The sequence below is a fragment of the Anopheles ziemanni genome, chromosome 3, assembly GCF_943734765.1.
Source record: "Anopheles ziemanni chromosome 3, idAnoZiCoDA_A2_x.2, whole genome shotgun sequence".
NCBI classification, from domain to species: domain Eukaryota; kingdom Metazoa; phylum Arthropoda; class Insecta; order Diptera; family Culicidae; genus Anopheles; species Anopheles ziemanni.
In genome coordinates this window covers 36,435,017-36,462,148 of record NC_080706.1, presented here as the reverse complement: position 1 = coordinate 36,462,148, position 27,132 = coordinate 36,435,017, and the positions used below count along the sequence as shown (strand labels likewise).

General features: G+C 45.1%; 2 protein-coding genes across 2 annotated transcripts; one reads left to right on the top strand and one right to left on the bottom strand.

The window, feature by feature from the left end:
* Window positions 1-350: 350 nt before the first annotated feature.
* Window positions 351-3,641, bottom strand: LOC131288908 (hepatocyte nuclear factor 4-gamma). The gene is made up of 7 exons (XM_058318089.1): window positions 3,524-3,641; window positions 3,012-3,225; window positions 2,836-2,930; window positions 2,210-2,752; window positions 1,948-2,047; window positions 1,738-1,874; window positions 351-1,654 (listed from the first exon to the last, which is right to left on the bottom strand). The coding sequence occupies exons 1-7, from the start codon at window positions 3,639-3,641 to the stop codon at window positions 1,083-1,085; spliced, it is 1,779 nt and encodes a 592-aa protein (XP_058174072.1). The 3' UTR covers window positions 351-1,082.
* A 6,317-nt stretch (window positions 3,642-9,958) lies between these two features.
* LOC131289688 (myosin light chain kinase, smooth muscle-like) lies at window positions 9,959-25,149 on the top strand. The gene is made up of 9 exons (XM_058318986.1): window positions 9,959-10,059; window positions 18,645-19,533; window positions 19,604-19,931; window positions 20,006-20,332; window positions 22,945-23,219; window positions 23,298-24,093; window positions 24,175-24,615; window positions 24,717-24,810; window positions 24,895-25,149. Coding segments are annotated over exons 2-9 (3,141 nt in total). The 5' UTR covers window positions 9,959-10,059; window positions 18,645-18,655; the 3' UTR covers window positions 24,897-25,149.
* The last annotated feature ends 1,983 nt before the right edge of the window (window positions 25,150-27,132 follow it).

Genomic DNA, 27,132 nt, shown 5'->3' with positions numbered 1-27,132 from the left:
GTTGCTTACACGGCTACGAGAGCACAGCAAGAGCTAAACAGAGCCATCCGTATAAGTAAGGGCAGTCGGGATGAAATGTACACTACGGTTCCGAACTGTACATACATCCGAAGAAGCATTTTCACCGTTCAAAGTTACCACAGTGGTGGTGGTGGTTACTGTAATTTGCTTTAAATGTTCCTATAGTAAAGCATATACATATAGTATTTGTTGAATTTATGATTATTTTGTTGAATTTCTTGTTATGTTTCATTTTTTTTTTTCATTTATGCAAATGTATTAGACATGTTTCATTCAAAATTGGTTATTCCAATGATTATAATTACAAAAACAACCTGTTCATCTTATACCAGTCCATTTTATTGAAAGCAATAAAAACACACATAGTTGTCTTTTTTGGCATTTATCATAGGCCGAAACAGAAACAGAAATAACAGTCGTTTTATTTGCACTTTTCGTCCCAGGAAAAAAAACACAGAAGAAAAACAAGTCTATGGTACCTTCCTTTACGTTAGCGTGAAGGGGAAAACCTTACCTAAGAAAAGAGTATAACAATCACCTCCCGATGCACCTGTATGTACATAAAAAAAATCCTGCCTCACAGAATGAGTTTGACTTTACGTTTTACGCCTAATGTTTAATTACTACCTAACGGTTTTTTACTCCTCCCTACTACTCCGCACCCTAAAACAACAGCAACATTTTGGCCACAAACCCGCCAAACTCGCAAAAACGGCCGAGAAAAATATACGGCCGTTGTATTATCTTCAATTATCATTTCGCTTCTCGCGTTCTTATCGTGGACTTATCTTGTCAAATATTGCGATAATTTGCCCCATAACCAAAGAGACCGAAAGTAACGAAAACAAAAAATACCATAACAACAAAAAAATAAAGAAAAGGAAAACCTAACGCAAACTCAAATCGGGGGGAAAAAAACTATCCTAGTAGTAGCCTGTATAGTACCTCTTGCACCGTAAATATCAGTAGTGTTTCCCTTTGCGTTACTATGACAACGGCTGCGCATGCATGTTGCACAGCACGGTCCGCTAGCTTAGTGTGAATGGTGTAGAGATTTGGAATCATGCGTTCTCTGGTTCACGTTTCGCCTCAATCTTCACCGTCTCGCAGCCCTTTCCGGTGGTTAACTCGCTCGGGCAGCAGCTTAGGTTATTGTTGTTGTACATGGTGACGTCCGAGTCGAGCTGCAGTGATGACGCACCGACGCTGGTCGGCGCGTGGAAGTAGATATCGTTCACGGTGGAATCGCTCGCACTAACATTGAAGTGTCGCTGAACCGGATGGTGCTGCGGCTGCTGCTGCTGCTGCTGCTGCATGTATTCTCCCGATCCTCCAGTCTCGACCGTTGAGGGATGCATTTGCGTACCTAGCGAATCGGTCGCCGGGTCGGGACCTTTGCGATGGCAGTAGCCATTGGCTGATACCGTGCCGGATACGGCGTCCATCGAGGACATGAGCAAGATGTCGTTGTCATCTTTGTACAATTCTACCAGAGGGTCTTGTGGTTCGTGCTCGGCCACCGTCGTGCCCATCGACGCCAGCTGCGTTGTGTCGCACGAGTCCGACGGACTGTTGTTGGTGTTCATGATGTTGACGGGCGACGTTATCGTCGACGAGGTGTCTATTGCGTCACCTAAAGACAATTGAATCGGGTTGAAACATCGTGGACAACTTGAGTGATCACTTTATTCGCGCGAATGAGTAGCGCTGGCCTACCTCCCAACAGCATCTCCTGTAGCAAGCTATCGATGTGTGCCACACCGAACATTTTGGCAAGTTCAATTTGCTGGATCATCTGCCACGTGATCGACTGCAACACTGGGAGTAGTAGCAAAATCTCTCCGAAGCGACCCCTGAGAGAGAAAAGAATGGGGAATGTCGTTTGTACGCGGGACACAATGGTTCGCACATTATTCCCCTCCTTACCTTGACTCGTATAACTTATCCGATATGTAATCCTCGAGGTTGTTCAGTACCTGGTGCCTTAGCGATTTAATTTTGGCGGGTTCGTTCAGTCCTTTAGCACCTGGTGGTTAGATAAATCAGGTATGGGTAATGTTTTTCGTTTCGGTGCGTGGTGTGCGTTCTTTCTTTTGCACAATCTCAACAGAACAAAGCATTCAAGTTTGTTCATGCAATCTAATCCATCCAAGCAGCCCTCCTGATCTGTGTATGATTTAAAACTTACTTGGATCGAAGAAAACTAGCGCCTTAACGCAGGCCAGCTCCGAGTCGTCGATGTGTATTTCCTTCATGGCACTCACTAGCTCGTCGATGATACGCGCCCCGATGCGGGATATGTCCAGATTCGGCGACAGGTTTGCGTCCGGGCACTGCTTCGTGATGATGCAGTTGTTCCCGAGCAGCAACATGTCCTGCAGGTGCATCGAGCGGCGCGATAGGCCCAGCAGCAAGTGCTCACCGGCGTGCGCCCGCAGCAACGCTACCTGATCGTCCAGCTGCAGCTCGGCGAAGACCGGAATGGATTTGGCCCACTCTACTAATATCAGCAGCTGCTGCTTCATCGAATCGCACACGTCGTTGATGCTGGCGAATCGCTTTGACGACAGGTCGCCCTCGTCGGCATCATTCGTATCGTCCAGGGCGGCCCCGAAGTGGCGGCTAAAGTTTTCCGCCCGCAGCAGAAACTTCACCGACAGTCCGTTGATGGTGTTCTTATCATCCGTGCTCGGTTTGCGGCAGCTGATCCGATCTCGCTCATTCTGGACAGCTATAAAGCACAACATTACCGGTCGTTATTATGACACATTGCTGACCCTTGCAACAACGACTCTTGTACGAGACGATGCATACCTTCTTTTTTCATACCAGCCTTGAAACATTTTTTCAGTCTACAGTACCGACACTGGTTGCGTTTGTCTTTGTCCACCACGCAATTTCGTGAGAATCTACAGGAACACGTAAACGGACATTTAATTGGCCATTAGCTCCACAGTGACCTCACAACCGATGGGCGCGGGACGACTTACCTACAGGAATATGTATGATTTTTCCTAACACTACGCCGAAAAAAACCCTTACATCCATCGCAAGACGCGGCCCCATAGTGTTTGCCTGTGGCCCGATCGCAGCAGATTGCGCACGAGTTGGTTGCACTGAAGCTCCCGCTATCACCGGGGTGCAAGGGGCTAAGGCATGACTCATACGCCGTATCGGACGTATGGCTCGGACTGTCGTGGCTTTCTGTGTAGAGCAGGGAGAAAGAAAGAGGGAGAAAAAGACACAGTAAGATAAAGGATAATGCTTGGCGTGGGAAGTTTGTTGCCAAGCCGGGTTGCTTCGATCTCGGAGGAAATCGAAAAATAGCTTGCCGCCAAAATGAGTCGAAGCCACAATGCAGCCACGGTGTGTCGTGGTTCCTTGAAAGGAACGGGTTCCTATCGGTGGCCACGGTGTTTTCGATTCATTTTGTGCACTTTTTCCCCCACTTCTAGACACCTCCTTATTCGGCGATACTTGCCATTGAGACGTTGCCGCTTACCTCGCGTCCCGTCGTTCAGCTCGTTGTATTCTATTCCGGTGTTAGACATTTTGGTAGTAGCATATTGGCTCGCGAGGAGTGGTACACATTCTGTAAGAGGCAAAAACTGCATCATCATCACCACAAACGGAACACAAGCAACCTTCCGCGATTGAGAGTAATCTATCGTCTGCCGAGCTCGGGTCGGCACTTCCCGCGGACCCTTTCGGCCGGGTGTAGCACAGGCAACAGGTTCCTTGTCGTCGTCGTTGTTGCTGTTGTTGTGTGTCTTCGTATGTGTGTGTGTGTGTGTGTTTGCACACACGACCGATCGCTCCCTGCTGTGCTTGTAAGCGTGGTAAGACGACGGGTCACACACCCAGGGTGATTATTATGGGGCCCGACCTGCCCGCGCGGCTTCGAGATTACTATATATTGGCAGCCGACCAAACAATCAAACAACCGAGAAGCCACCCAACCAAACGAACGGCTCGCAGCCTGCGCGGATCAATACTGTCCGTCCGTCCGGCTCGTGGATGTTAATCAGTGTGGCCGCGGGCCCGAACTAGTACGTCGCACGGTTAATGGGCGAGTGCGACAACTGATTTGCCCGACCCCCCTTCCCCACAGCTACCTACTAGGCCCCCACCTACTGGCTGGTTGTGAAACTCTTTCGCTTCATCTCGACGCCGTTTCGAGAATCATAGCGCCATACTTCTTCTGGCTTATCTCTTATCTTTTCGGGAGCGAGATGGAAGTGGATTATTTTTTTGTTTTTTGCTCCCTCCCGTCTCTTCATTGGTCAATTTCTCACGCATTCCATATGTGGCGGTCGTGTGCTGCCTGACCAGTAGGTGTGCTTGCATCGTTTATGTAACGTTCTGTTTTTTTTAGTTTTTGGAATTGAGTACATTTTGCTTTTCCTACCAATCCTTAATCACATCAACCAGGATGCAGAGATAAGCCGGCCATACTTTCCTATGCATTATGTGTTAAGCCGCCTCGACAATTCGGTTATGGTAATATTAGAAAATGGTAATAACAACGATCGCTAATAATAAACGGCTCACAGACTAGTAAAAAATAGCGTTAGAATAGTGAAACTTGCTTCAGGTTATTTTAATCCCCAAAGCTAGCAAAACTTAATATTTTTTGTATAGAATAATTTCCATCCAACCTGTTTAGTTCCGAGGATTATTTTGCGAAAATCGGAAAATGCTGGAAAAATAAATGGAAGTTTACAATAATTTCCCCAGGTTTAGACAAATGAGTTCCTTATCGGAACATTACTCAAACTACACGCTACCCATCATCTACTTATGGTGAGAGGTAATTCAAACGACTGGATCACAAATTCAAAAAATCCTTGTGGATCAATAAGCAAGTGCGTTTTCAACAAGTTTCCTTGAGACATGATACGACAAGACGACACTATTAGTAAAGCTATTTTTATTATTCAAGGAAAATGGACTCAAAAGCTACGTGTTTTTGTAACTATGTTTCAATCATATTTTTTGGAAAATATTTGAAATAAGGATAATAATTTAATCATCATTTTAGTAAATAGTTGATTCGGCAATGATTAGTACAATAATCGTAATTTAGCATACGCCATTTCCTTTACATCAATGTCAATGCTTGATACACTAAGCCTATATGTATTCAGGCTCTGCGCATCCGTTGGAAATTCTTTAAATTTTCCATTACATACTCATTGCCCCAGTGCTTCACTCCACCCGCCCATCCGTTCCTTTATCTCTGTCCAATTGAGAACGGCAATAAGGAACGTGATCGTGGTGGGGATTGTTGTCATCAGCGCCATTCCTCATCCCCGGGCCCTTTGCGCCGATGATTTCCTAGCATTCGCGAACAACGCGAGAATCGTAGACAAAGCCTGGAGCAAGCGTGGGCCAACTTGGATCATTTGTTTCATTGAAAAATTGTCCATCTTCGGCGTTGATGGGCGTGAAGCGCATAGTATGTGCGAATGAGCTGGTCGACTGGTGCACGAAGCCACCCCATTGTATGGCTGTGACTGTTCATTCAGCGTTTGCAAATTTTGCCGATGATGAGCAATTGCGATATGGTGCAAATAAAAAGCCTAGGAAGATTGGGAAGTTTTTTTTTTGTTGTGTTTCCAGGGTTTCAGACCGGCGTCTCACATGGAAACTCGAGGCGTGTGCAAGCGGGAAATAATATAATAAGCACACAGGATTCGCACAAGTCGACCTCCAGATAGAGGAATCAAGCAAACCTAAGCCCACCCTCAGGCCGGGGGTAGCAATGACCGTGGGGTGCGGTGCCGTTACCGGTGCTATCGGTAATTATCGACGAGCGCACATTCGTCGTCAGCTTCGCCGCCCTGCTCAAATTGCCGCGTGTGGCTACGTTTTATCTGTACGGCCATAATCCACCCGGTGTAAAACGACACGATCATCGGATCCGCGTTTTTGAGGATCGACCGTCCAAAAAAGCATAAATTTGAGCTCGTACGACGCGGATCGGACCATCGTTGCCGGTCGTTTGCATTTGCTCTTTACATATTTTGCGCCTGCTGAGTTGGCGTAATTGTATTTGCTCGGAAAACAACGCGAGTCACGCAGTGGTCCTCCTGTTGCTTCGACCGTATGAAACACTAGCATTGGTACCAAACCGCACGTACATGTGCACATAAGGCCTCTCCATCTAGTGGCAATTTATTCTTTAAAAGAAAATACAAAAAAGGTTGTGCAAACAAGCACATCAAGTTGGAGCCGTAGTTCTGTTCATGATCATTTCCTCGCCATACTTCCCGCTGCCGGGAGGTTGGTGGAGTGGCTCGTCATGCTTCTTCTTGCTGATTTTTGCTTGTCGACAGCACCCGCCGCTTCGAGGATAATTACGTTCCCATTCCGCTGGAGGACTGGATGGCACAGAAATCTGCGAGATTTAATCATTGTTTTGATTAACAAACTAATCATAATAAGACTCCCACTCGTTGCGGTGATTATCTACGTGATCCGAGTTTCATATTTTTCTTATTAATTTGCAGAGCAAGGGTCTTTCAAACAGTTTAGTAAGAAGTTAAGACTGGGGTAGGAATTATTAAAGAATTAAATCGTATGGGTGATGGGATCAATTTATACACCACAGATCCACCATCGATCACAGCTAATTGTTTACAAGCAACAGCCACCGGAAGCAACACAGTGCGAAAATAGTCACACAACAACTGTACTCGATTGATTCCTGCAGAAAAATAGCACAACACACTACACAAACACACACGAACAGCCACAACACTAACGAAAGAAACAGCTTTCTATGCGCGAACATCCCGAGATCGCGACGCAAGGCTTTACCCATGCCGTGAGCCCTCCGTCAACAACGCTTAATGCCCCGAGTGTTGATCCCGGAACGTATTCCCTGCTCTCAAGGGTGCTTCGAACTATCGACAGGCGGATTGACCGCACGACACCTCACACACGGACACACCAACTGGGACACTGCGTTCCGGTTCCGAACGCTGCTCTGCACCGTTTCGTTCTTGGGGTTTAAACAATTTGCCTTATCAGTGCTCCCTCTCTCCTACGTCTCAACCTCTTTTGCTACGACGGAAAGATACCACACCGCGCTGCTGGGCACGACAAGTGGTTCGTTCCGGAATCGGACAAACGGAAAGGGATCGAGTGGAAGATTGGGCTCATCAGTGACGCAACGCGACAGTACACAACGACGACGATCTCTGCTCCACGGACCCTACGGCACCCGAGGCAAATCTAGGAACTGCTGCTGCAGCTAATTCCATGGCGACTGACGTGGGGGGACATTTACCTTCCAGTTTAACGCAATCACTCAACACTGCACTAGGATTGCACTAGGAATATTTACAAGCAATTACATAAAACAACCGACATCACAAACGTCTCTCCGATGCACTGGCTTAACTTGACATTCTACACAACTGCGTGTCGTACAGCTGCGCAAAACTATTGTCAAAAGTAAGGTTGTCAAAAACCGTTTAATTGCCAACGAGGCTCCCCATCAGATGCTCTATAACCGTTTAAACCGGTTCATGTGACGTCATCGTAGGTTTCATGTGGTGTATACACTATCAGTGATGCCACAGTGTGTGTGAAAAGTCGAAACACCGATCGGCGAATATGAAGACTCACCAATCCTAGTGCAAAATTTATTCAACCGGTTCAAATTTCACGGTTGTTAAATTCATTACTATCCAGGTAGGTTCATCCCGAACAAATCGCCTTGATTTTATAAGAGAAATAAGGGAAATTTTTGACAATCGTTCCCTGTGTTTTTTGAGTATTTAATTCGTCAGTTTTTATTTTCTAAATTTGTTGTTATTTTTAATAATAATGATACTGCTGTTTATACCATGTTTAGCTATTTTTTCCCCTAGTAGTGCGTAGAATATGGAAAAAACGTGTGATCAATGTTACTTTATATCAATTTCCAGAAGATCAATTGAGGCCGTTGGTCGTTTGGACGTGCGAGGCATACGATTGCCTCGCATCATCAGATTATCGTAAGTGATACCACGACCACATTTAAGATAACTTAACAGTGAGAATAATCGTTTAAACTATTTCAGGTAACTTGCTTACGCATTGTTGTTGTGAGTTGTAATTGTTAAACAAAACTAGAAACGATTGTCAGAAATCAATTTCAATATGGCTGCCACCATCAAGCCTTTGAGCTTACCTCTCGTAGTACCCACCTTGGTTAAAACATGCTGTTCCATTTGTGGTGAATTCAAACATGCTTTATGAGGTGAATATCGGAATCGGTCCATTTTTGAACCAAAATGCTATTTTTCATTACATCATTGAAAATAGGTAACAGTATCTATCACAATAACGTGAAAAACTAAAAATATCGTAGGTTTTTTAAAGTACGTCCAAACAATTGACACATTGATTGCAAAGATAAATAAATAAATTAAATGTTTCAAATAATATAACTTTGTTCTTCAATGTTACTTATTTCATTCAATTTGTCCTTCTTGTTTTTTAGTTTTACATAGGTTAGGGTTTAGTGTATCTGATTTCATTTGTTTGTTCCTTCATTTAGTTTCATTTAGTTTGCTTATCGACCATGGGAAAGTTTAAAATAAAATTGGTTTTAAAATTTTTTTGTAACCCATTTATTTTGGATGAAACGGATTGTACGCATTCATTTTGGATTAAAATTTCGCATTTTCAAGAAACAAAAGAAACATTAAAAAACGCTGAATTTGCCCATTCCCACACATTTGTTTCACTTTTTTTGTCTTTCCGGGATATGCATGACGGTCAACCGAAAATCCTTCAGAAGGGAAATGAATCGATTAATGAAATTTAAAAACCTTCACATCGTTCTGATATCCGGTGTAAAGTAAGATAAATGTTTAAAAACAAGGATTATCAAAAGAAACGAATTCAAAAACGGAAACCGAGTTGTGTAATAACTGGTTGAATTCATTCGATCATTTTAGTCATGTTAATGGGTTTGTGCAAGAAATTAACATAAGCAAGCAAACGCGAACAAAAACGGATGTTTCGCAGCATGATACGGAACATGCGAACTGGTTTTGAAAAGGTGATCATGGTTGGAAATCTTACATCCTAGCAGATGGTTGAATACGTGTGCATTAATATTTCTACTGGCACAAAATTTGTATACCATATACTAGTTTAACAACTGAGCCATTTTTAAATTGTTTTTCCATGTTCATTTCCAGTGCTTTCTACCCTCCCTTCGTTACGGATTACACCACATTTCCACCTACTCCCCAATGAAAGCGATGACTGAACGTCGGATGATCTTCGTGCACCCACACCAGCCTATAATGTCGGCCCCCGCGGAGATCCTTCCCAAACATCGATCTGCTTGCTCAAGAAAAAGCGAGAGAAAAGCGCACCGACAAAGAATGAAGGAACCGGTGGGATAGAGACATACAATGCTCGTGTAGCTGTGAGGTTGAGTGTGTGCATTAATGCTGTGCTCCCTGCGGAGGTGGCGCCTCCATCGGGTGGCATTCGTTGTTCGTCTGTGGCTCGCGTTGGTTTGTAGGTAGTAACCATTAAGGGCCAGGCGCCACGACACGCGCCTTGCATCGTTTTTTTTACTTGTCGTAACATTAAGCATCGTTAAACAGTAATATAATTTACCTGAAGTGAGTGATAGAAAAAGAACACAAAGAAATTCGTGAAGCAGCGGCGTTAAAGAGGGCAAGTGAACCTAAGGCGCCGTGGAACGGAGAAGTTAAACACGCCGAGCAACATGCACTTCGCCTACTGCCGACATTGAAGGTCGCGGTGACGATCGCGGGACTGGTGTTTACCATTTGCGGTACGCTATTTATCGTTTTTCTACAGCCGGCCAGCCGCGCTCTAGTGGAAGTGTTAAAGTGTCGAAAACTGTAGACCAGTTTTCTGTGGCGGGTCCCTCTAGAGCACCCCAAACGCCTGGCCCCCCGCGGGGTTGTCCGACTCTTGGCTGGTCTTGGTTAGTTATAGGTGCAACTGCTGATTAGACTGGCTGGCGAGTGCGTGTAAATTATTTGCCACCTGATATTGGTAGGTGTTCACTGGAATGATAGAGTATGTCACACAAAATGCTTATGATTCTCTATGCACACGGGGCGGTACGCAGTGTTGCGAAACGCACTCGTCACACACGAACTCCACACATTCTCCATCCGGTTGTCCGTGTCATTTACCAACTTTAGGCAAAAAGGAGAGACCTTAGGGGTCTACTGTATGCTTTTTTTTGCGTGGAAAACCGCAAACAGACTGTTGGTAACTGATGGCTAGTTCATGATTAAAATCGATGGCCGAAACGATGCTGTTAATTGTGGTGCGCTACTTTGTGAACGTGTGTGCGCGTGTGGTCCAGTCCTGACCAGCCCTCGAAAGCGGATGTAGCGAATTGTGGCAACCGCGATAGCTCCAATTGAATCTTGGGGATATCAAGTGACACACTGAACGAGCACTCGATCGTGTCGCAGCATCTCACAGCCGTTAGTGGGGGTACGATCGCGTTTTCGATCATTATATCGAAGAAGAGTGCTGAACGGCCGCCATGCAGGGGTCGGCACAGTGCATTTGATAATAACCGATTGGGAGGATCATTTTTTTCAAACTTCAAGCCAAAGAGAGAGACACTTGGATTTTCATCTGAAAATGTTATGGTGCTTTCCCGTTCTTGATCCTGCGCTTTCATTAAATTTGTTTTGTTTATTTTAAACTTTATTTAATAATTGCCCGGCCGCAGCGCTAGCACAAGAACACACCTGGACTACTTGCGTTCGAAGCTTGAGTCTGGCATCCCTCCGGTATAGCGAACAGCTGTCCACCGATCGGCAATCAAAAGGCTGAGGAAAATGAGGAACACCGAGTCCCAGTTAGGCCATAAAAGTAAATTGACAAGTTAATCTGGATTGAAGATAGTTAAATTCAGCTAAATTCAGATGTCCATACCACCACTTCGTGATTTGCTTTGGTTATTGCTTACAAATATCTTAAGATAACTCCGTCATTCTCAAACCTATGTTGGGGTAAGAGGTGGGACTCATCATCATCATCATACTTCAATACGGACCAAGCGAAATTTTTCGGACGATTTTTAATAGGTGAAGGAAAACTCACGTAACTTGTTTTTTTAATGGCATCAGCTGCAAAATAAGGCTCGACGTTAGAAACTAGATAATAAAAGATGAAAAAGTAAAACGAAATTTAAAAATATATAAAAAAAGTAAACCTTTACCCAATTTCTTCATTAATTCGATTCCATTTACTGCGAAACAATTAGCTATTGTCCAGAAAAGATTTATTTTTCTCGGGTTGAACTTTGTGCCGACCTCTGCTGTAGATCTTCGGTGCACTTGTACTCCATGAGGCAAGCGTTTTTGGAGCTGGTAGGGCTGGTTCCCTTCTCCTGCTTTCCATTACCTTTCCCTCCCCTCTGTCTCTCACCCTGTACATATCCCCTCCACCTCGCCAACGTTTGGGGAACGAAACCCGTTGAGCTCATTACGTCAATTTCGATCGATTAGATACCGACAGCACGGGCGATCGAGATCGCGATCAGTCGGCGATCGGTGCAGCAAGCAGGCAGGCTCTCGAACGTCAGTGCGCCACTGCACACCAGATGTGCGCCATTGCCGCGCAAACGTGCTAGGTAAGGCGACTGTGTGCTTCACCACACATCTTTTCGCGCGGGGAAAGGGCCATCAAACCGCGAACGGTGTCGAGGGGTTTGCGTGCGCTTGTGTGTGCCCAAAAGCGGACGAGAACGTGAAGATCACCATTAATTGAACAATTAGCACCAGTGTCCGACGGCATAGAGTACAAAGTGTTGCTGCTACCGGAAAGAGCATATGTAAAGGAAGGCGTTCGTCCGTTGCGATCTTCGAGTGTGAATCAACAGGAGAAAAGAGCCTCCCCCCACCGTACGTAGCTGTGTATGTGTGTTTGTTTGTGTGTGTGTGCACTCCAGGCGAAAGAGCGTAAAATCGCAACCCGCACTGGAACGCAGCATCCGTGAAATGGGCTCCAACGACGACGGTGGCCACCGATTTCCAGTTTGTGTTGCGCGTCGCTGCGATGCGGGTGTCTCGCTGTGTTGTGCTGTGTGTTAGTGATTCCGCTGTGGCTACGAGGCAGTAAGGCGAAGAAAAGCAAACAGAAAAAAGTAAGGCTCGCCGTGGCTCCACCATCGTGGCGCGTTTTCGGGGAGGGCAACAAGTACAATCTGTTACAAACCGTCCCGTTTGTGGCCATTTCCGGGGCCATAGTGTGTGGCCGGGTCAGGACGACCGATCGGGGAGAGTGTAAACGGGCGGCTGGCCACGATCGAGTTGACCTCCCGGTAGGGGGCTTCCGGTGCCGACGGTGGCAAGCGCCGTGGCTCGCTCCGGAAGGCTCCGATCGATCCGAGTGGCGATCCTCCGTGTGACCTTTGGTTGGTTTCGGTCGGTGTGTGGTTTGTGCGGTTGGTTTGCAAGCAATTTTCGCTGGCTCACCGATTCTCCTCGGCTCGCGGGGTATATTGTGTTGCGCGGTTATTGTGACACGCATACTCTAGGGGGGGAAAATGGTGGCTCCACCAGTCTAAGAAGAGCCTCAGTGTAGAGTGTGTGTGTGTGTAAGCAGCAATAAACTCATGCAAAACAAACGCCAACCTTCCCGCAGTAACCAGAGTTGTTATAGAGTTAAAGACGAAGCGGGGGGAGACAACACCCGCTTTACTGTAGTTCTTTTTTTCTCCCTCTGCGTACTTTACACAACGCAAAATTCCGCCACCAGTTGACGGCCCAGCCCGCAGTTGGAATCGCGAATCGTAGCGCTTTCACTGTTGCCTTCAATCATTCCCTTTCCAGGGCATAAACACGATCCGCCCAGGGCCGAACCGACGACGGGAAGCTCGAGCGAGCGAACGGAACGAAACGACACGGAAAGGGGCAACACGCGTCATCCGCCGTCGCCATGAGCGTCGCCGGAGATGTGTCCGGGGCGGCGGTGACTGCAGTGCCGCCACAAGTCACGAAACTGCACCGAACGGTGCGCTGTGCCGTGGGCGAGGAATTCCGGCTGGAATGCGACGTGCGCGGGACGCCCACGCCCCGCGTCAGCTGGGAGAAAGATGGTGCGCGCGTAACGGGCCCCGGCGAAGCGGCGGCCAACGATGGCGGGGCCGGCTGCTACCGGGCGCTCTTCACGGGCACCGTCGCCACGCTGAAGGTCGCGGCCGCCAGTCGCGAGCAGACGGGTTCGTATCGCTGCCTGGCGGAGAACGGGCACGGGATGGCCGCGGCGACGGTGCACGTTTTCGTCAGTGGTGAGTGCTGCTTCCCGCGTTTCGCCCTCCCTCTTTTCCCACCCCTTGCTCCTTTTCCAATGAGATCGCGCCAACAGCTGTATGCTAATGAGCGAAATTTGTGTATTTCCGCAAACTGTTTCACACCGGGGAGGAACGCATCGGCCCTTGGAAGAGCGTAAATGCTTTAATTTTGTTGAAATACTCTTTGACTTCTCGTGAGTCACAGCTGAATAATGACCTTGCAAAATCTAGACCCTAACCCTTGAAGGTGTAAGGCAAAATTATTTGATTTTACAGTGACCGGCAGGGAAAAGTGCCCACTTCGAATTTTGTTGATTTTCGCTCAATATTTTTTTCTCAACCCAACTAAATATACTGCAAGTATTTTTCGTAAATTGTTAAACATATTTCATATAAGATCCACTAATGAGTAAGCGAAAACAAACATATTTTGATTTCGAGAAAAAAATAATAAAAAAAAGTATCTAAAAAAACAGTGACATGGAAAAGTGCCCACTAAGGCTATTTATTAATATACATAAAAACAAATAATAATAAATACATCTTAATATTTAATGTGCGCTCCTTTAGCTTTTAGCACTTGTGCAAGGCGCTTTGGCATGCTCTGCACTAGGTTTTTAAGGTGTACGGGATTTAATTCATCCCAAGCGCGCAAAAGAGCCTCAAAATATTGATTTTTGTTTGAAACACCAGTCTTGTTCACCCTGGAATCAAGAATTGCCCACAAATTCTCAATCGGGTTAAGATCCGGGCTCTGAGGCCATTCCAAAAGTTTTATACGGCAAGACCGGAAGAAAGCCTTCGTCTTCTTGGCAGTATGTTTTGGGTCGTTGTCCTGCTGAAAAACGTACTTCTCTTCAAGGCCCGTCAGGATCAGTGAAATCTCCAGATTTTGTTGCAGGATGTTTATGTTTATGTTGTAATCTGCAGTTTTAACACCGTTAATGTTCCCAAGGCTCCCCCCCCCCCCCCCCCCCACCGGACGAAAAACAACCCCAGAACACCATATTGCCTCCTTCATGGCATACTGTGCCCTGGATGTGGCGAACCTGCAGCATTGCCTCCTTCGATCTGCGCTGTATACGTTCATGCCATCTTCGATTAAAAAGTTCAAATTTTGATTGGTTACATCACAGAACCGTTTTCCAGTACTCTAGAGGCATAGCAGCATGTTCCTCAGCGAGCTTAAGACGCTTGGCCTTATTGGTATAAAGAAGCCTCCTAGCAAGTCTGCTCTGTAACCCGTATGCAACAAGCCGACGACGGATAGTTCTTTCGAAAACTGATGAGTGAAGTGTTTCCATGACCTCTCTGACAGTTACTTTTGGATTTTTTTGATCTCACGAATGATCTTAGTGACCATGCGTGCATCTGTTTTGCACATGTCTCCCCTACCAGGGCGATCCGCCTACGTTTAAAATTTCATTGTGATTTTTCCTACCGCTGCCTTGTGGATTTCGTGCTTTGAGTGAATTACTTTAATGTAAATGAGAGTCATAAAACATATTTTATGCAATATAATTTCTTGAAACACTTAAATTAATTAGATACCAAAACCTGATATTAACAAATTGTATATCAACAACCAAACATGAATTAAACACGTGATCATTCATGTATAAACATCAGAAATGGTGCTAACAAACCTAAAAAATATTAAAACACAATAAATTGGTTGGCCCTCAATGGAAAAGTTTATGCAAAACTCGAAATTTCAAAGTGGGCACTTTTCCATGTCACTGTTTTTTTAGATACTTTTTTTTATTATTTTTTTCTCGAAATCAAAATATGTTTGTTTTCGCTTACTCATTAGTGGATCTTATATGAAATATGTTAAACAATTTATTAAAAATACTTGCAGTATATTTAGTTGGGTTGAGAAAAAAATATTGAGCGAAAATCAACAAAATTCGAAGTGGGCACTTTTCCCTGCCGGTCACTGTAAGTACCAGATTATATTATTTTAGGAAAAATCAATTTTAAATATGTATATTTTCTTGAAAAATAAAATTCACAAAAGAAGAATTCATGAAAAGTAATTAGGATAAATTATTATTTGTGCACATAAACGTTAAAAAAAATGCAAAATGGGGATGTCCTGGGTACATGGTTGAAAAGAATTAATCTATTAGTAATATTATTTGTAATGATGTGCAAAACAAAGGTTTATGATAAAGGCATTTTATCTATAATGTTTTGCTTTGTCATAATCAATCCTAACCGTTTCTGAATTTCTTTTCTTCATTTTATTACAAAAGTAATAAGCAGTTAATTTTGCATTGAAATTTTAGTTCACTTTCTTCTTCCTATAAAATAGTTCGATTAAATGTACACAAACGCAGCTTAAGACCTTCATGCTTGGTATTTGTCAAAATGATTCGATGTTGTCGATGAAATCCCATCCCAACTACTTAAGACTTAGATTAGTACATTTTTAATTTATGTCTGATATAAATTTGTATTTCCTTGCGGTATTACTGTATAACAAATCGTTGAACCAGAAAGATGGTTTTTGATGTTTGTTTTTCCTACAACTATGTTGCACTGTCGCGCAAATTAAAAACCAATTTTAGAAACAAATCATTCAAACAAAAAACATCGATGTTACAAAAACTAAAACTGTTTGAAATTACTAATTGATTATACAAGCTACCAATGTTTAATGCTTTGTATTTGTATCAAATGGCTATCATGTTTATGTTGTTTCAACATTACTTGCCATTAGGGGTTAAGTAAACAATTTATCATGACAACAACATTCGAACTGTATCCCATGTTAATTTCTATTCGCACGGGAAGTTCCATTTGCGTAGGGGTTTCTATGTGTGATGAAATAGTTGAAATTTTTCTCCTGCAATACAAAGGAAGGTAACTTTGCCCTGGACCCATCTGAGTCATGTTTTCGCTTCGTTGTCACTGTCGGAACTTCTTCGTCACAACGTGATGATGACACGGTTGGTGATCGTTATTGGTAACGTATTCGCTTTACCTTTTTGTCATGGAGCACAGACCTTCGGTTGGTGCAAAGTACTGTGTGAACTCCAATGCCCTCACCATAAGGAAGCAACTAACAAAATGTTCCCAAGCGTGTTTCTTCAAAATGAGTAGAAATTGAAACGTTGCTGCTTTACTTTCTTTGTTGATGAAAACCCTTTGCTTATTCAAATTTCATTGAATTTATGGCGTGTGGCCACTTCAGTTCAAAAAAATGTTGGTTGTTTAGTAATAAAAAAAAGAACAAAAAAAAATATTTTAACATGAGCTTAATTTTGAAGTTATACGCAGCGGCAACGATACAAGATAAGCCCCCTTTTAATGGTGGCCCCAGCTTCATTCAAAAGATAATTCGTTCGTATTTTATCAAAAACCCCGATCGGTTTCCACGGAATAAATTATGGCACCGTTGGCATTGACATCGGAGAATTCTATTTCCAAAAACAGTGAATGCCAATGTACATTCGTGACACGCACAACGCAAAGATGTCTTAACCCCTCGGCATAAGATCGACAAGCCGCGCAGAGTACCGCTTCCCCATTAACGGCCGGATTGTTGTTCCGTTGACCCTGGCGACATGCTCTCCCGCCTAGCGCCTTCAACATCGACAGCCAAACCATAAAGTACGGCCTTCTTCTGCGGCCCGACGAATGTCGCGAAAGTGTTGTGAACTGTCTATGGGGGGCTCAAGACGCGCACCATTCCCATATCCGTTCAGGGACAGAGAGCACCCGGTACGCGGCACTTCGGGGCGGACGGGCGAGCGATGGGGATGCTGTACAGCGTACACGTTTCTTTTGCACCGCGCCATGAACATGAACAATGTAAATGGGTTGCGGTCAGGTCTGGGAAGCATGTTTTATTCTGTTTCCGTTTGACCGCCGGGGGAAAACACTATAAAAACATTTATTTTTCTTTAGCGAACATGAATCACTTTATGATTAAAACAACGTGACTCATCCAACGATAGGTTCGGCTCATCATCAGCGCTGTTGTTGTTTGTCTATTGCTCAAAAGCATTCACGATCAATATTATTCTATTTACTGAGGAGGCACCAGCAGAACACACAAGTCTGTTTGTATGTTTTATCATCTGACACAGTCCCCGTAAAAGAAAGTATTACCTGAAGCAATATCTATAGATTTAACGGTGTGAGATATGTGTAAAGATTCCACGTAATAGCTAACAGTTTATAGAAATGTTAAAATGTGTTTTCAAACATGCAAGACGAACGTAGGAACGTCGTAGAAACGAAACGTCTCTCCGTGATCTACTTTCATGGAATTTACTAAATAATCTCTTATTAGTCTTATAATGTTTGCAAAATAACCAGTTTTCATTCGTCCGTTCTTGTTAAACCAGAAAAATCAAACTTTTGTATGTAGAGTAGAAATGTAAGTCAAATTACGGTATCGAAAAGAAGGGCAAAAAGTTCAATAGTATTGATGCGCTATTGGGATGATTCTATTTATTCTAGTATTATTTTGAACATAATTTTCTTGTTGACATGAGCAACATATATTTAAAAAAATACTCTTGGAACAAAATTGGAAAATATTATTGGTTAATTCGAAATATTCGACCGTGAAATTGTGATTAGAATTTGATGAATTTCAAAGCACAATTTTGATTGAAGATGAAATCGAGTTTGACAAATTATTCCAATGTAATTTTTTAGAATGAGATTTTCAACAACACTATTTTTATGTTTTTGATTAAAACTTATTCTATTTCATGTAACATAATATAACTTATAATATGACGGCATTGCTTAAGGAAATGAAATCAAAATTCAAAAATGCATGTATGTATTTTGTGCTGTGTGTAAAATCCAAAACTCTTTTTTAGTGTTATACGTTTTGCCTTTTACTCTTACCCATTTGCTCATATTTTTATTTCAACGGCTATACTTAAACGTTTTCTAAGTTGCGTAATTTTGTTATGAAAGATTTTAATCGAAATTTGAATGGAACGATTTGTTTATTAAGCTAACCATAAAATGGTTGACAAAGAAGGATATTTTTTATGCCTATCTTATGACTTTGGGTAAAGAAACGCGCTGGTGTTATACATCTTCTATTAAATTTAATCATAAAGCGGTTCAATTGGAATATCAAAAGTAACATAATTTATCTCACTTGTTAAATTACAACCATTAAAGTACAAAAGCGGTTACAATCATGAAAGTTGTATCTGTAGTACTTTCCTTCCAAAAATGGTACGGTCTTCACGACACAGAGTGGCGCTTTACAGGCAAACACCATGTTTGGGCAGCTTGAAGTAGAAACAACAACCATTCTCATGACTTTTCTTTTGCCCTGCAGAATCCAGAAACATGATCCAGGGCAGGACGCTCGGTCAGGCGACAAAGCCACCGGCCAAAAGTGGTAATGATCAGAGCAGTGCGGCGGCGACGGCGGCGGCGTCGTTAAAGTTCGTCTACGTGCCGCAAAAGATCGAGGTGTACGAGTGCGAGACGGCCATCTTCCAGTGCATCATCGAGGGCTACCCGGCGCCGGCCATGTGCTGGCAGCGCAACGGTGCCCCCCTCACGCCATCCCGCACCGTCTCCGTCCAGAGCAAGGGTTCGCTGTGCACGATGAAGATCCACAACGTCACGCCGAAGGACTCGGGCCAGTACCAGCTGGTGATCGAGAACGACAGTGGGCGGGTGGAGCGCACGATCGAGCTGCTAGTGCTGGAGAAGATACGTACGATCAACCGGATCAAGCGGAACAGTGTGCCCGCGGTCGGTAGTATACGCATCTACCGGCACATCAACGACTACGCGCCCCAGGTCGGCGAGTACATCATCCTGAACGCGGAGTACTACGCACCGTCCATCCCGTCCGTGCGGTGTTTCCACAATGGCCGAGAGCTGGATGATGGACGGGTGTTCCACCGGAGCGTCAGCCAGCGCAACCTGTCGCTGATACTGGAGAAGGCGAAGCCGAGCGACTCGGGCACGTACACGTGCGTGCTGGAGACGATCGACGGCTGCATGAAGGTGATGTCGGCCGAGATCGACGTGCAGGATCCCAAGTGGTCCGTTCCGATCGAGAAAATGCCGCAGATCGTGCGCGAGCTACCGAAGGTGATCACCGTCACCGAGGGTACGGAGGTCGAGCTGGCCCTGGAGGTGTACTGTTCCGAGCTGTTCAAGTGTCTGTGGAAGCGAAACGGACGCCCGGTGAAGGATTCGGCGGACTTTGCGTAAGCCTTTGCGAGCCTTTAGACATCCGTTTTTAGTCTGTTCCCTAACGCTAGTCCCTATATCTTACAGATACGTCGACCATGGCAACGGTAAGCTTGGTCTGCGGTTAAAGGATCTATTCATGGACGATGCCGGCCTGTACGAGTGTGTCATCGAAACCGCGAAACAGCAGCTTACCTCCAGCTGCTATGTGGACGTCCTGGAACTGGAAGATCAGAAGCATCCACCGGGGGAAGCTTCTTCCCGGATATCCGCACGCTTCGTACGCTTTCCACTACCACAGATCGCCCTCGAAGGGGACAACGTGGAGTTTTACGCCTGCGTGCAGCCACCTGACGCGCGCATTCGATGGTTTGTACGCGGAACGGAAATCACCAGCGGTACCAAAGGTTTCTCGGTGAGTTTAGGACCATTGTTAATCGCCTGTGTATTCTCACTCACCACACGACCCTCCCCCAACTATTTCCCTAGCTCGAGTCCCGCGACGACGGTGGCAACATTCTGCGAATATTCAACACCGGCTACAAGCAGAGCGGCGAGATTAAGTGTTGCATTCCTTGTGCGTCCAGCGAATCCATCCGGCAGGTCGGTGCTTATGCGGACCTGTGCGTCCTGCCGAAAGCGTACGCCACACAAGGTGGGACGGAGCGGAAGGAAATCGAACGGTACGGGCTGGGACAGAGGAAGCTGCGCTTTCTGCACGGCCTCCAGGACGAGGTGGTTCTGCAAGGGGACGACGTGATTATCGAGGCCTGCTACCAGGGTCAGCCACCGCTGGAGCCACGGTGGAAGCGGTCGGTAAGTTGCACCACTTCGGATACTTTTACTTTTTCCGTAGTTGCGTAAGGTAAAAGCATAATTTGCATATCGGAAAGTGGAATGTAATTCCAGCCGTCGAGTTAGCGAAGACGCAGTACCACAGGGAGCGTAAAGTGGGGCAAAATGGCGTTACTTACAGACACGATTATCGACACTGAGGTGTTTAGCAACTGACTGACTAGATTAAAAAATTTGCGCTTATATCCTGTGTATGTGCAGTTTTTATTATGATTTTTTAAATTTTAAAACACATTGGATAATTTTTACCGGCATTGGATTTTTGATTAGTTTTGGGATGAATGAAATTGAGCATAACTGTAGTGGTTATTGATTTAGTTCAGGGGTCGGCAAAGTACGGCCCGCGAACTGATTTTATACGGCCCGTAAGATAATTTTAGTGCTCCGTTAACAAAATCCAACTTAATTTTTATCGGATTTGTTTAGGATGTCAGGTTTATTTTCTTCCCAAAATTGAAGATTAAAATTGTTGAACTACGTGTTTCTGTTGAAAAAAAATTTAAAATTCAATGAACAAAAGTATTACAATGTTTAAAAAAGTTTAACGATACAATTTCAAATATGTTATCTTTTACCCCTTTTTAATGTAGTTTAGAAAGTCTATACTCAATTGAAAAGGGTACTTTGAAAACATGAAACAATCGTTTAAGGCAGGGATCTCCAAACTTTTTTTAACGCGGGCCGCATTGGGTGGAATAACCGTAGCGTTGGGCCACATTTACCCAAGGAGGAGAGGGTCTTGCGGGCCGAAGTTTGGAAACCCCTGGTTTAAGGTATCCGACCGGCGCTTTCGGATTCCTTTTAATCATCTGGCCCTTTTTAGGAAATGTATGCCGACCCCTGCTTTCGTTGTTCAGTAGTTTGGTATGTGGTAATATGATTGGGTAAAAGAGTAAATGAGGCCCCGCCCGCCATGTTTTCGATCGTGGCTACACCTCTTGTGGACGTTTAAACTGAATGTATGCAATTGGTGATACATTAATTCGTTAAATTCAACCTACGAGTATTTGAACCGTAGTGTGTACCGTTAATTTCGGCTACGCAATCAACCTATGGGTGCGGTATGAGGGGGGCCCACGGGCCCCCCTTATTTCTCAAAACTATAACAAACTCTCTTTTTCGGTAGACCTAGCGCAGTCCGCTCGCTTCGCTCGCTGCGGGCGCGCCGCCGTTTCCAAATCATTTCTTCGGCTAAACTCATTGTTTCATGCTGTCCATCATGTGTGGTATAGTTTTTTACTAGTAACTTAACATGTAAAAGTATATTAACCCGCATTCAACCTCCACTGCGTGATTAGTTTAAACCGTTATGGTCTTTAAAGCGAACCGTTAGCGTTCAAAAATTCGAAACGAATGCATGTGTCGCGCTTTGCATAGCTTCAGGCGCTAAATGTGAACCAGTAGGAAGAGGAGAATCTAGCCCGGGGCCTCATTTACTCTTTTACCTATGATTGTATTCATATATTCAGATTTGTTATCCACATAATTCACTTTAAATTGCGATCCATTATTTATTTATCACCTTTTTTTAGACCATAAGAATTTAGAAAGTGTTTAATTTTTTAGGCATCATGATTTTCCGTCAGGATCTGTCAGTTTTTTCGGTACGGTCCCATACAAAAGGGTAAACAGCACATTGAAAAAAGTGAAAGCATGGCTAGCTGCATCTTTTCGTTTCCGCGTAGATTCTCGACGCGTAAAGCAGCCCGTAGACGTCACATATTATTCTGTGCAGATTTTTGACGTCTACAGATTTCCTTTGTTCTCTCGTACCCATCGTCTGTCAAACATCCCTCCAGATATCCCGAATATCTCGAGGGATGTTGGAAAGAGCTAAGGAAAAGCTGTAGACGTCAAACATCTGTACAGATTAATATGTAACGTCTACGGCTCGCTTAAGTGACGTCGTTTTGGATCGATATCGACACGGCCAGCCATTTTTCGTTTTTTTCAACGTGTTGTTTACTTTTTGTATGGGACAGCGTCGTTAAAACTGACAGGTATCGTCGAAAAATCATGGTGACCTTGTTTATCGAAATTTGTGTGGTTTGATCACATACAGGATTTGTTCTCCAACTTTGAGTACTTTTATCAGATTATAACTTCAAATTCAATGCATAACTCTTTATTTAGTTACACAAGATATTTTGTTCATTTAACCATTAATTTTTAAAATATCTCCTACGGGGTTGTGCCGCAAAAGTTCCATCCATTTCGCTACTTTTTGATCAGTAATTACAATTGATACCCTTTGAAAAGATTGATTTAAATCGTTGTTAATAAAACTTTTTTGGTGGGTTAAGTAGAACTCTGTAGCTCGGTGCCTTTAGCATAAGAAATAATCGCTCTTATGTATGCGATATTGTTTCATCGACCTCAGTGTGTGTAGTGTAAACTGAATGGGGTTCACTATCGTTTCTCGTTATCTATGAACCTCATCAATTCGATTGCCATCGTTGGCGATCGCAACAGTCGGTATCGTCGATGCGATAAAAAACTGTATTATCTTAATTACCATAACCCAAAACCGTTGTTTAACGACCCCGTTGAATTCGTTCGCTAACTTTCGTCAGGGTCGATCCATCACCGATAGCAATGCAACCGCAACCAACCTGCCCGGCCGGACGCGTCTACTGCTGACGAGTGTCGAGCCGGCCCAGGGTGGCAAGTACACCGTCCAGCTCGACAACGCGTGCCCGGAGACGGAACTGTCAATGTGTTTGCGCGTCGAATCTCCACCGGAAGCACCGGCCGGGCGGCCCACCGTTGCCGTCGCAAACCCGACCGCCATAGCCGTATCCTGGAATCCTGCACCGTACGACGGAGGAAGTGCCATAACTGGATTTGTGTAAGCAAGACGCGGTCGGGAAGAAAGTGTTGACAATTGACATGCTCATAAATGTTGTCTCGTTTGTTTCGTTTTAAGGATCGAGATGGAACAACGAGAGGATGAGCGTTGGGTGTGCGTCAAGCGTGTGCCGAATTCCTTCTCGTGCGTTATCGACGGTCTGCAGGAGGGCGACCACTATCGGTTTCGAATACGGGCCGAAAATGTGCACGGTTCGAGTCCACCAACGCCGGCGAGCGATCGGATCGCACTGATCGAGATAAGGCGAGCGAACGGCAACACCTCCGGTAGTCGGGTAGAGCTTCCGTCGACGAGCAGAACATCGAGCGGGGGCAGCATCAGTAGCGAGGGCATCGGCGAGTATGGTTCGCCGGAGCTGACCGCGGAACAGTACGACGAATCACTGACGTCACCTTCGCCCACGATGATGCACTTCCCCTCGGGGAGCAATTTCGACGAGCAGTTCGAGGTGGTGAAGGAGGTCGGCAAGGGTCGGTTCGGTGTCGTGTACAAGGTGATCGCTCGCCAGGGCGAAACGGTGATGGCGGCCAAGAAGGTGAAGTGCATCCGCAAGAAGGATAAGGAACGCGTCTGGCAGGAGACGGCCATCATGGAGGGGCTGGAGCATCCGAAGCTGCTGCGATTGTACGCGACGTTCGAGCTGCCGAAGGAGATCATCATGGTGGTGGAGTACATCTCCGGCGGGGAGCTGTTCGAGCGCGTCGTAGCGGACGATTTTACGCTCACCGAGAAGGACTGCGTGATCTTTGTGCGGCAGATCTGCCAGGGCGTCGAGCATATGCACAGCCGACAGATCGTCCATCTGGATCTGAAACCGGAGAACATCATGTGCGCCACCAAGACAAGCCATGAGGTGGGGATACGGGGCGGACGGAAGCCAAGAACAAAACGTCACGCCATCGATAATAACCTCATTTCTCACCTTCGTTCCTAGATCAAAATAATCGATTTCGGTTTGGCCCAGCGACTGTGCGCTTCCACGCCGACGCGTGTCCTTTTCGGCACGCCGGAGTTCATCGCACCGGAAATCATCAACTACGAGCCGATCAGCGTGCAGTCGGACATGTGGAGCATCGGCGTGATCTGCTACGTACTGCTGTCCGGGCTGTCGCCGTTCATGGGCGACAACGACGTGGACACGTTCAGCAACATTACGCGGGCCGAGTACGACTTCGATGACGAAGCCTTCGATCTGGTGTCGGACGAGGCGAAGGAGTTCATCGCGGGACTGCTACGGGGGCGCCAGGAGGAACGGCTCAGTGCCCAGCAGTGCCTGCAGTCCGAGTGGCTGTCGCTGAAGGGTGGCGACAATGTCGGCGTCAACCAGATCCGGACGGATAAGCTGAAGAAGTTTATCATCCGTAGAAAGTGGCAGGTAATTAATGCCACGGTGGTGGATGCCTAATTCACGCCATCGCCATCCGAACTCAACACATGGTCTAACTAATACTATTTATAATACATTTCCTCCCACAGAAAACAGGTAATGCCATACGGGCCCTCGGTAGGATGGCAAACTTATCCGCATCCCGGCGAGTCTCGGTTGTGCCACGAGAAGGCAACCCCGAGTGTAAGTGTCCGCCAAACCCGGTGCACCAAGCACCGCGTATCCGAGGTCTATTAACACGTGCCTTTCTTCTCTCCTTCCCTCCAGAGCTGACCCCACGATCATGATGTACCTTTGCAGATGCACTGCGATAGTTACGTTGAACGCTGCAGTTTGTTAATTGTTTTAAATACCAAATTCAAACTTCAAATGTTATACGTAATCGTCCCCATTTCAAATGTTAATTGTTAAAACTATCGACTACTATCGCCTCACAGAAATTATTATGCGAATAAAACGATCATTTTAGTGTTAAAACGCATCGCCCATTGTAACGAGCCGGCTATCCGACCGAGCGCATGCGTCGTCGTCCGTCACGCGAGGCTTTCCCAATTCCTAAGCTTGAGAAATCGCGCGAAGAATTCAGTTCCGTGCCGGTCTAAGCCGGAGACGGAATTCTAAGTCTTTCGGACTCAACCTTCCTAAGGCTTGATTCCACCGTGTTCAGTTCCGCGAAGGACTAAACAACAACGGAGGAAACACAAGTGGAACGTTTGCCAAGAGTTATGAGTTTTCTCGAGAAATTCAGTTCCGACCCGGTCTAAGCCGGAGGCGGAGGAAATCTTGTTGAGAAACTACAAGTCTTTCTTAAGAAAACCTTGAGAACGGTTCAGTTCCGTTTCGGCCCAGGCCGAGAATGGAGGAATCTCGATAATAAGGCGTTGGCTGAAGCAAACGATCCTACTTTCGGATGGACGTTGCTTAAATAATAAGGCTGGGTATTCCTTATTCTCTAGGTGTCCTGGCGAGAATGTCTGCTTTATTCAAAATTTCTATTGCTTATATACTAATTTCAATGTTATCTTCTAACGAATGCGAGCGAGATAGAGGATCTCCAATCCAGAATTTTCCATACGCATCGTGGGAGAGTTACGCAATGTTTGTTCTTTGTTACACGATTCTTCTTTCTATTCGTTTCACTCTCTCCTTGTGAGAAATGCGACCCTACATGGGCGTCTGGATATCACCTAGGACAATTCGTTTTAGTGTAGCATTTTCCTGAGCTTTCCTAGCATCCTTGCAGGAATCCCGATGGTGTTGATTTTGTGATCTTAACCGATCTCGCTGTCGTTCGTACGCATCGATACGTGGGTCCTTTCTAGCGTTTGCTACTTCCCTTTCTAACGCGTTAAACTTGTTTAGCTAACTGCGTACATATAGGCGTTACGCTACAGTTTGCTTATCGCTCCCTCGCATTGCCTAAACCTCTTGGTACCGAAGCGTCGTATCCTTTTCTTTTTCATGTTTATATATATATTCTCGCCTGCTGCGATCTACAAGCGCACCCGTTCTTGCTATTCTCGTAACCTTCGCGTTGTCCTAAACTAACAAACATCCTACGTACGATCATTGCTCGTACTTGACCTAAAATCCTTCCAGAGCGCATGTTTTGGGTTGTTTTGCCCTCATTCGTATGGCTGTTATGGTAGTTTTTTCGATTCTTTCTTATTCTTATTCGAATGCGGGCGTAATCGAACGAGACCTATCGTCCGTCCGTAACAACTATCTCTGTAATACTTTTCCAACCGTATTTGAAATCCTTTTCGGAGGTATCCTTAAATAAGCGTACACCGTTCGTTTAGTTCTAACCTGTGACGGAGCATTTATTTTCCATTTTACAATTTCAGATATGTACAAGGTAAAAGTATGTTTATTTCACGACTACGGCATTCCCTGGGAAATTCACTCGCTGGATTGATTGGCGAGGGGTGGGCAGGTTAGCCGAAGGAAATTACTTAGATCTCATAATGATAGAGCGAGCGTTTGCAGCATTTCGATAACTAGGGGTGACATGGATATTCGTTAAATATCAGTTCGGTAAATCAATAATAGTACACGCTTGTACGCCGTTGTATTTTTTTGGAACAGGTAATTTTACACCAAAAGTTGTTCGAATGGAACGCCGTGGGGAGAAACGATGAGAAGTGAACCTAATTCTGACACCCGCATGATTTATAGCATCGCTGCTCGATTTTTGCTATTTATGTCGCCTACGTTCATGCCCCTTCGTTCGTCAAAAGCCCCGATGCGAATAACATGCTGCCTCTTTTGAGGGGGAACTATTTCAAATAACATTCTTGCCTTCAGTGGAACATTGTGCGTATCGAACCAATAAGAAAGAAAAGCTTGGGAAAAGTGCTTAAAGAAATAACAAGTTAGAAGAGCTATCGAGAATCAGGGGACATGGGAAGAGAGCGTGATCTTCTGTGCGGGATCTGCAGGATAAGAGTTGGGTGGTAAGATAAGCTACGTGTGTGTGGTTTTGTGTCACCGCTGTCTACACTG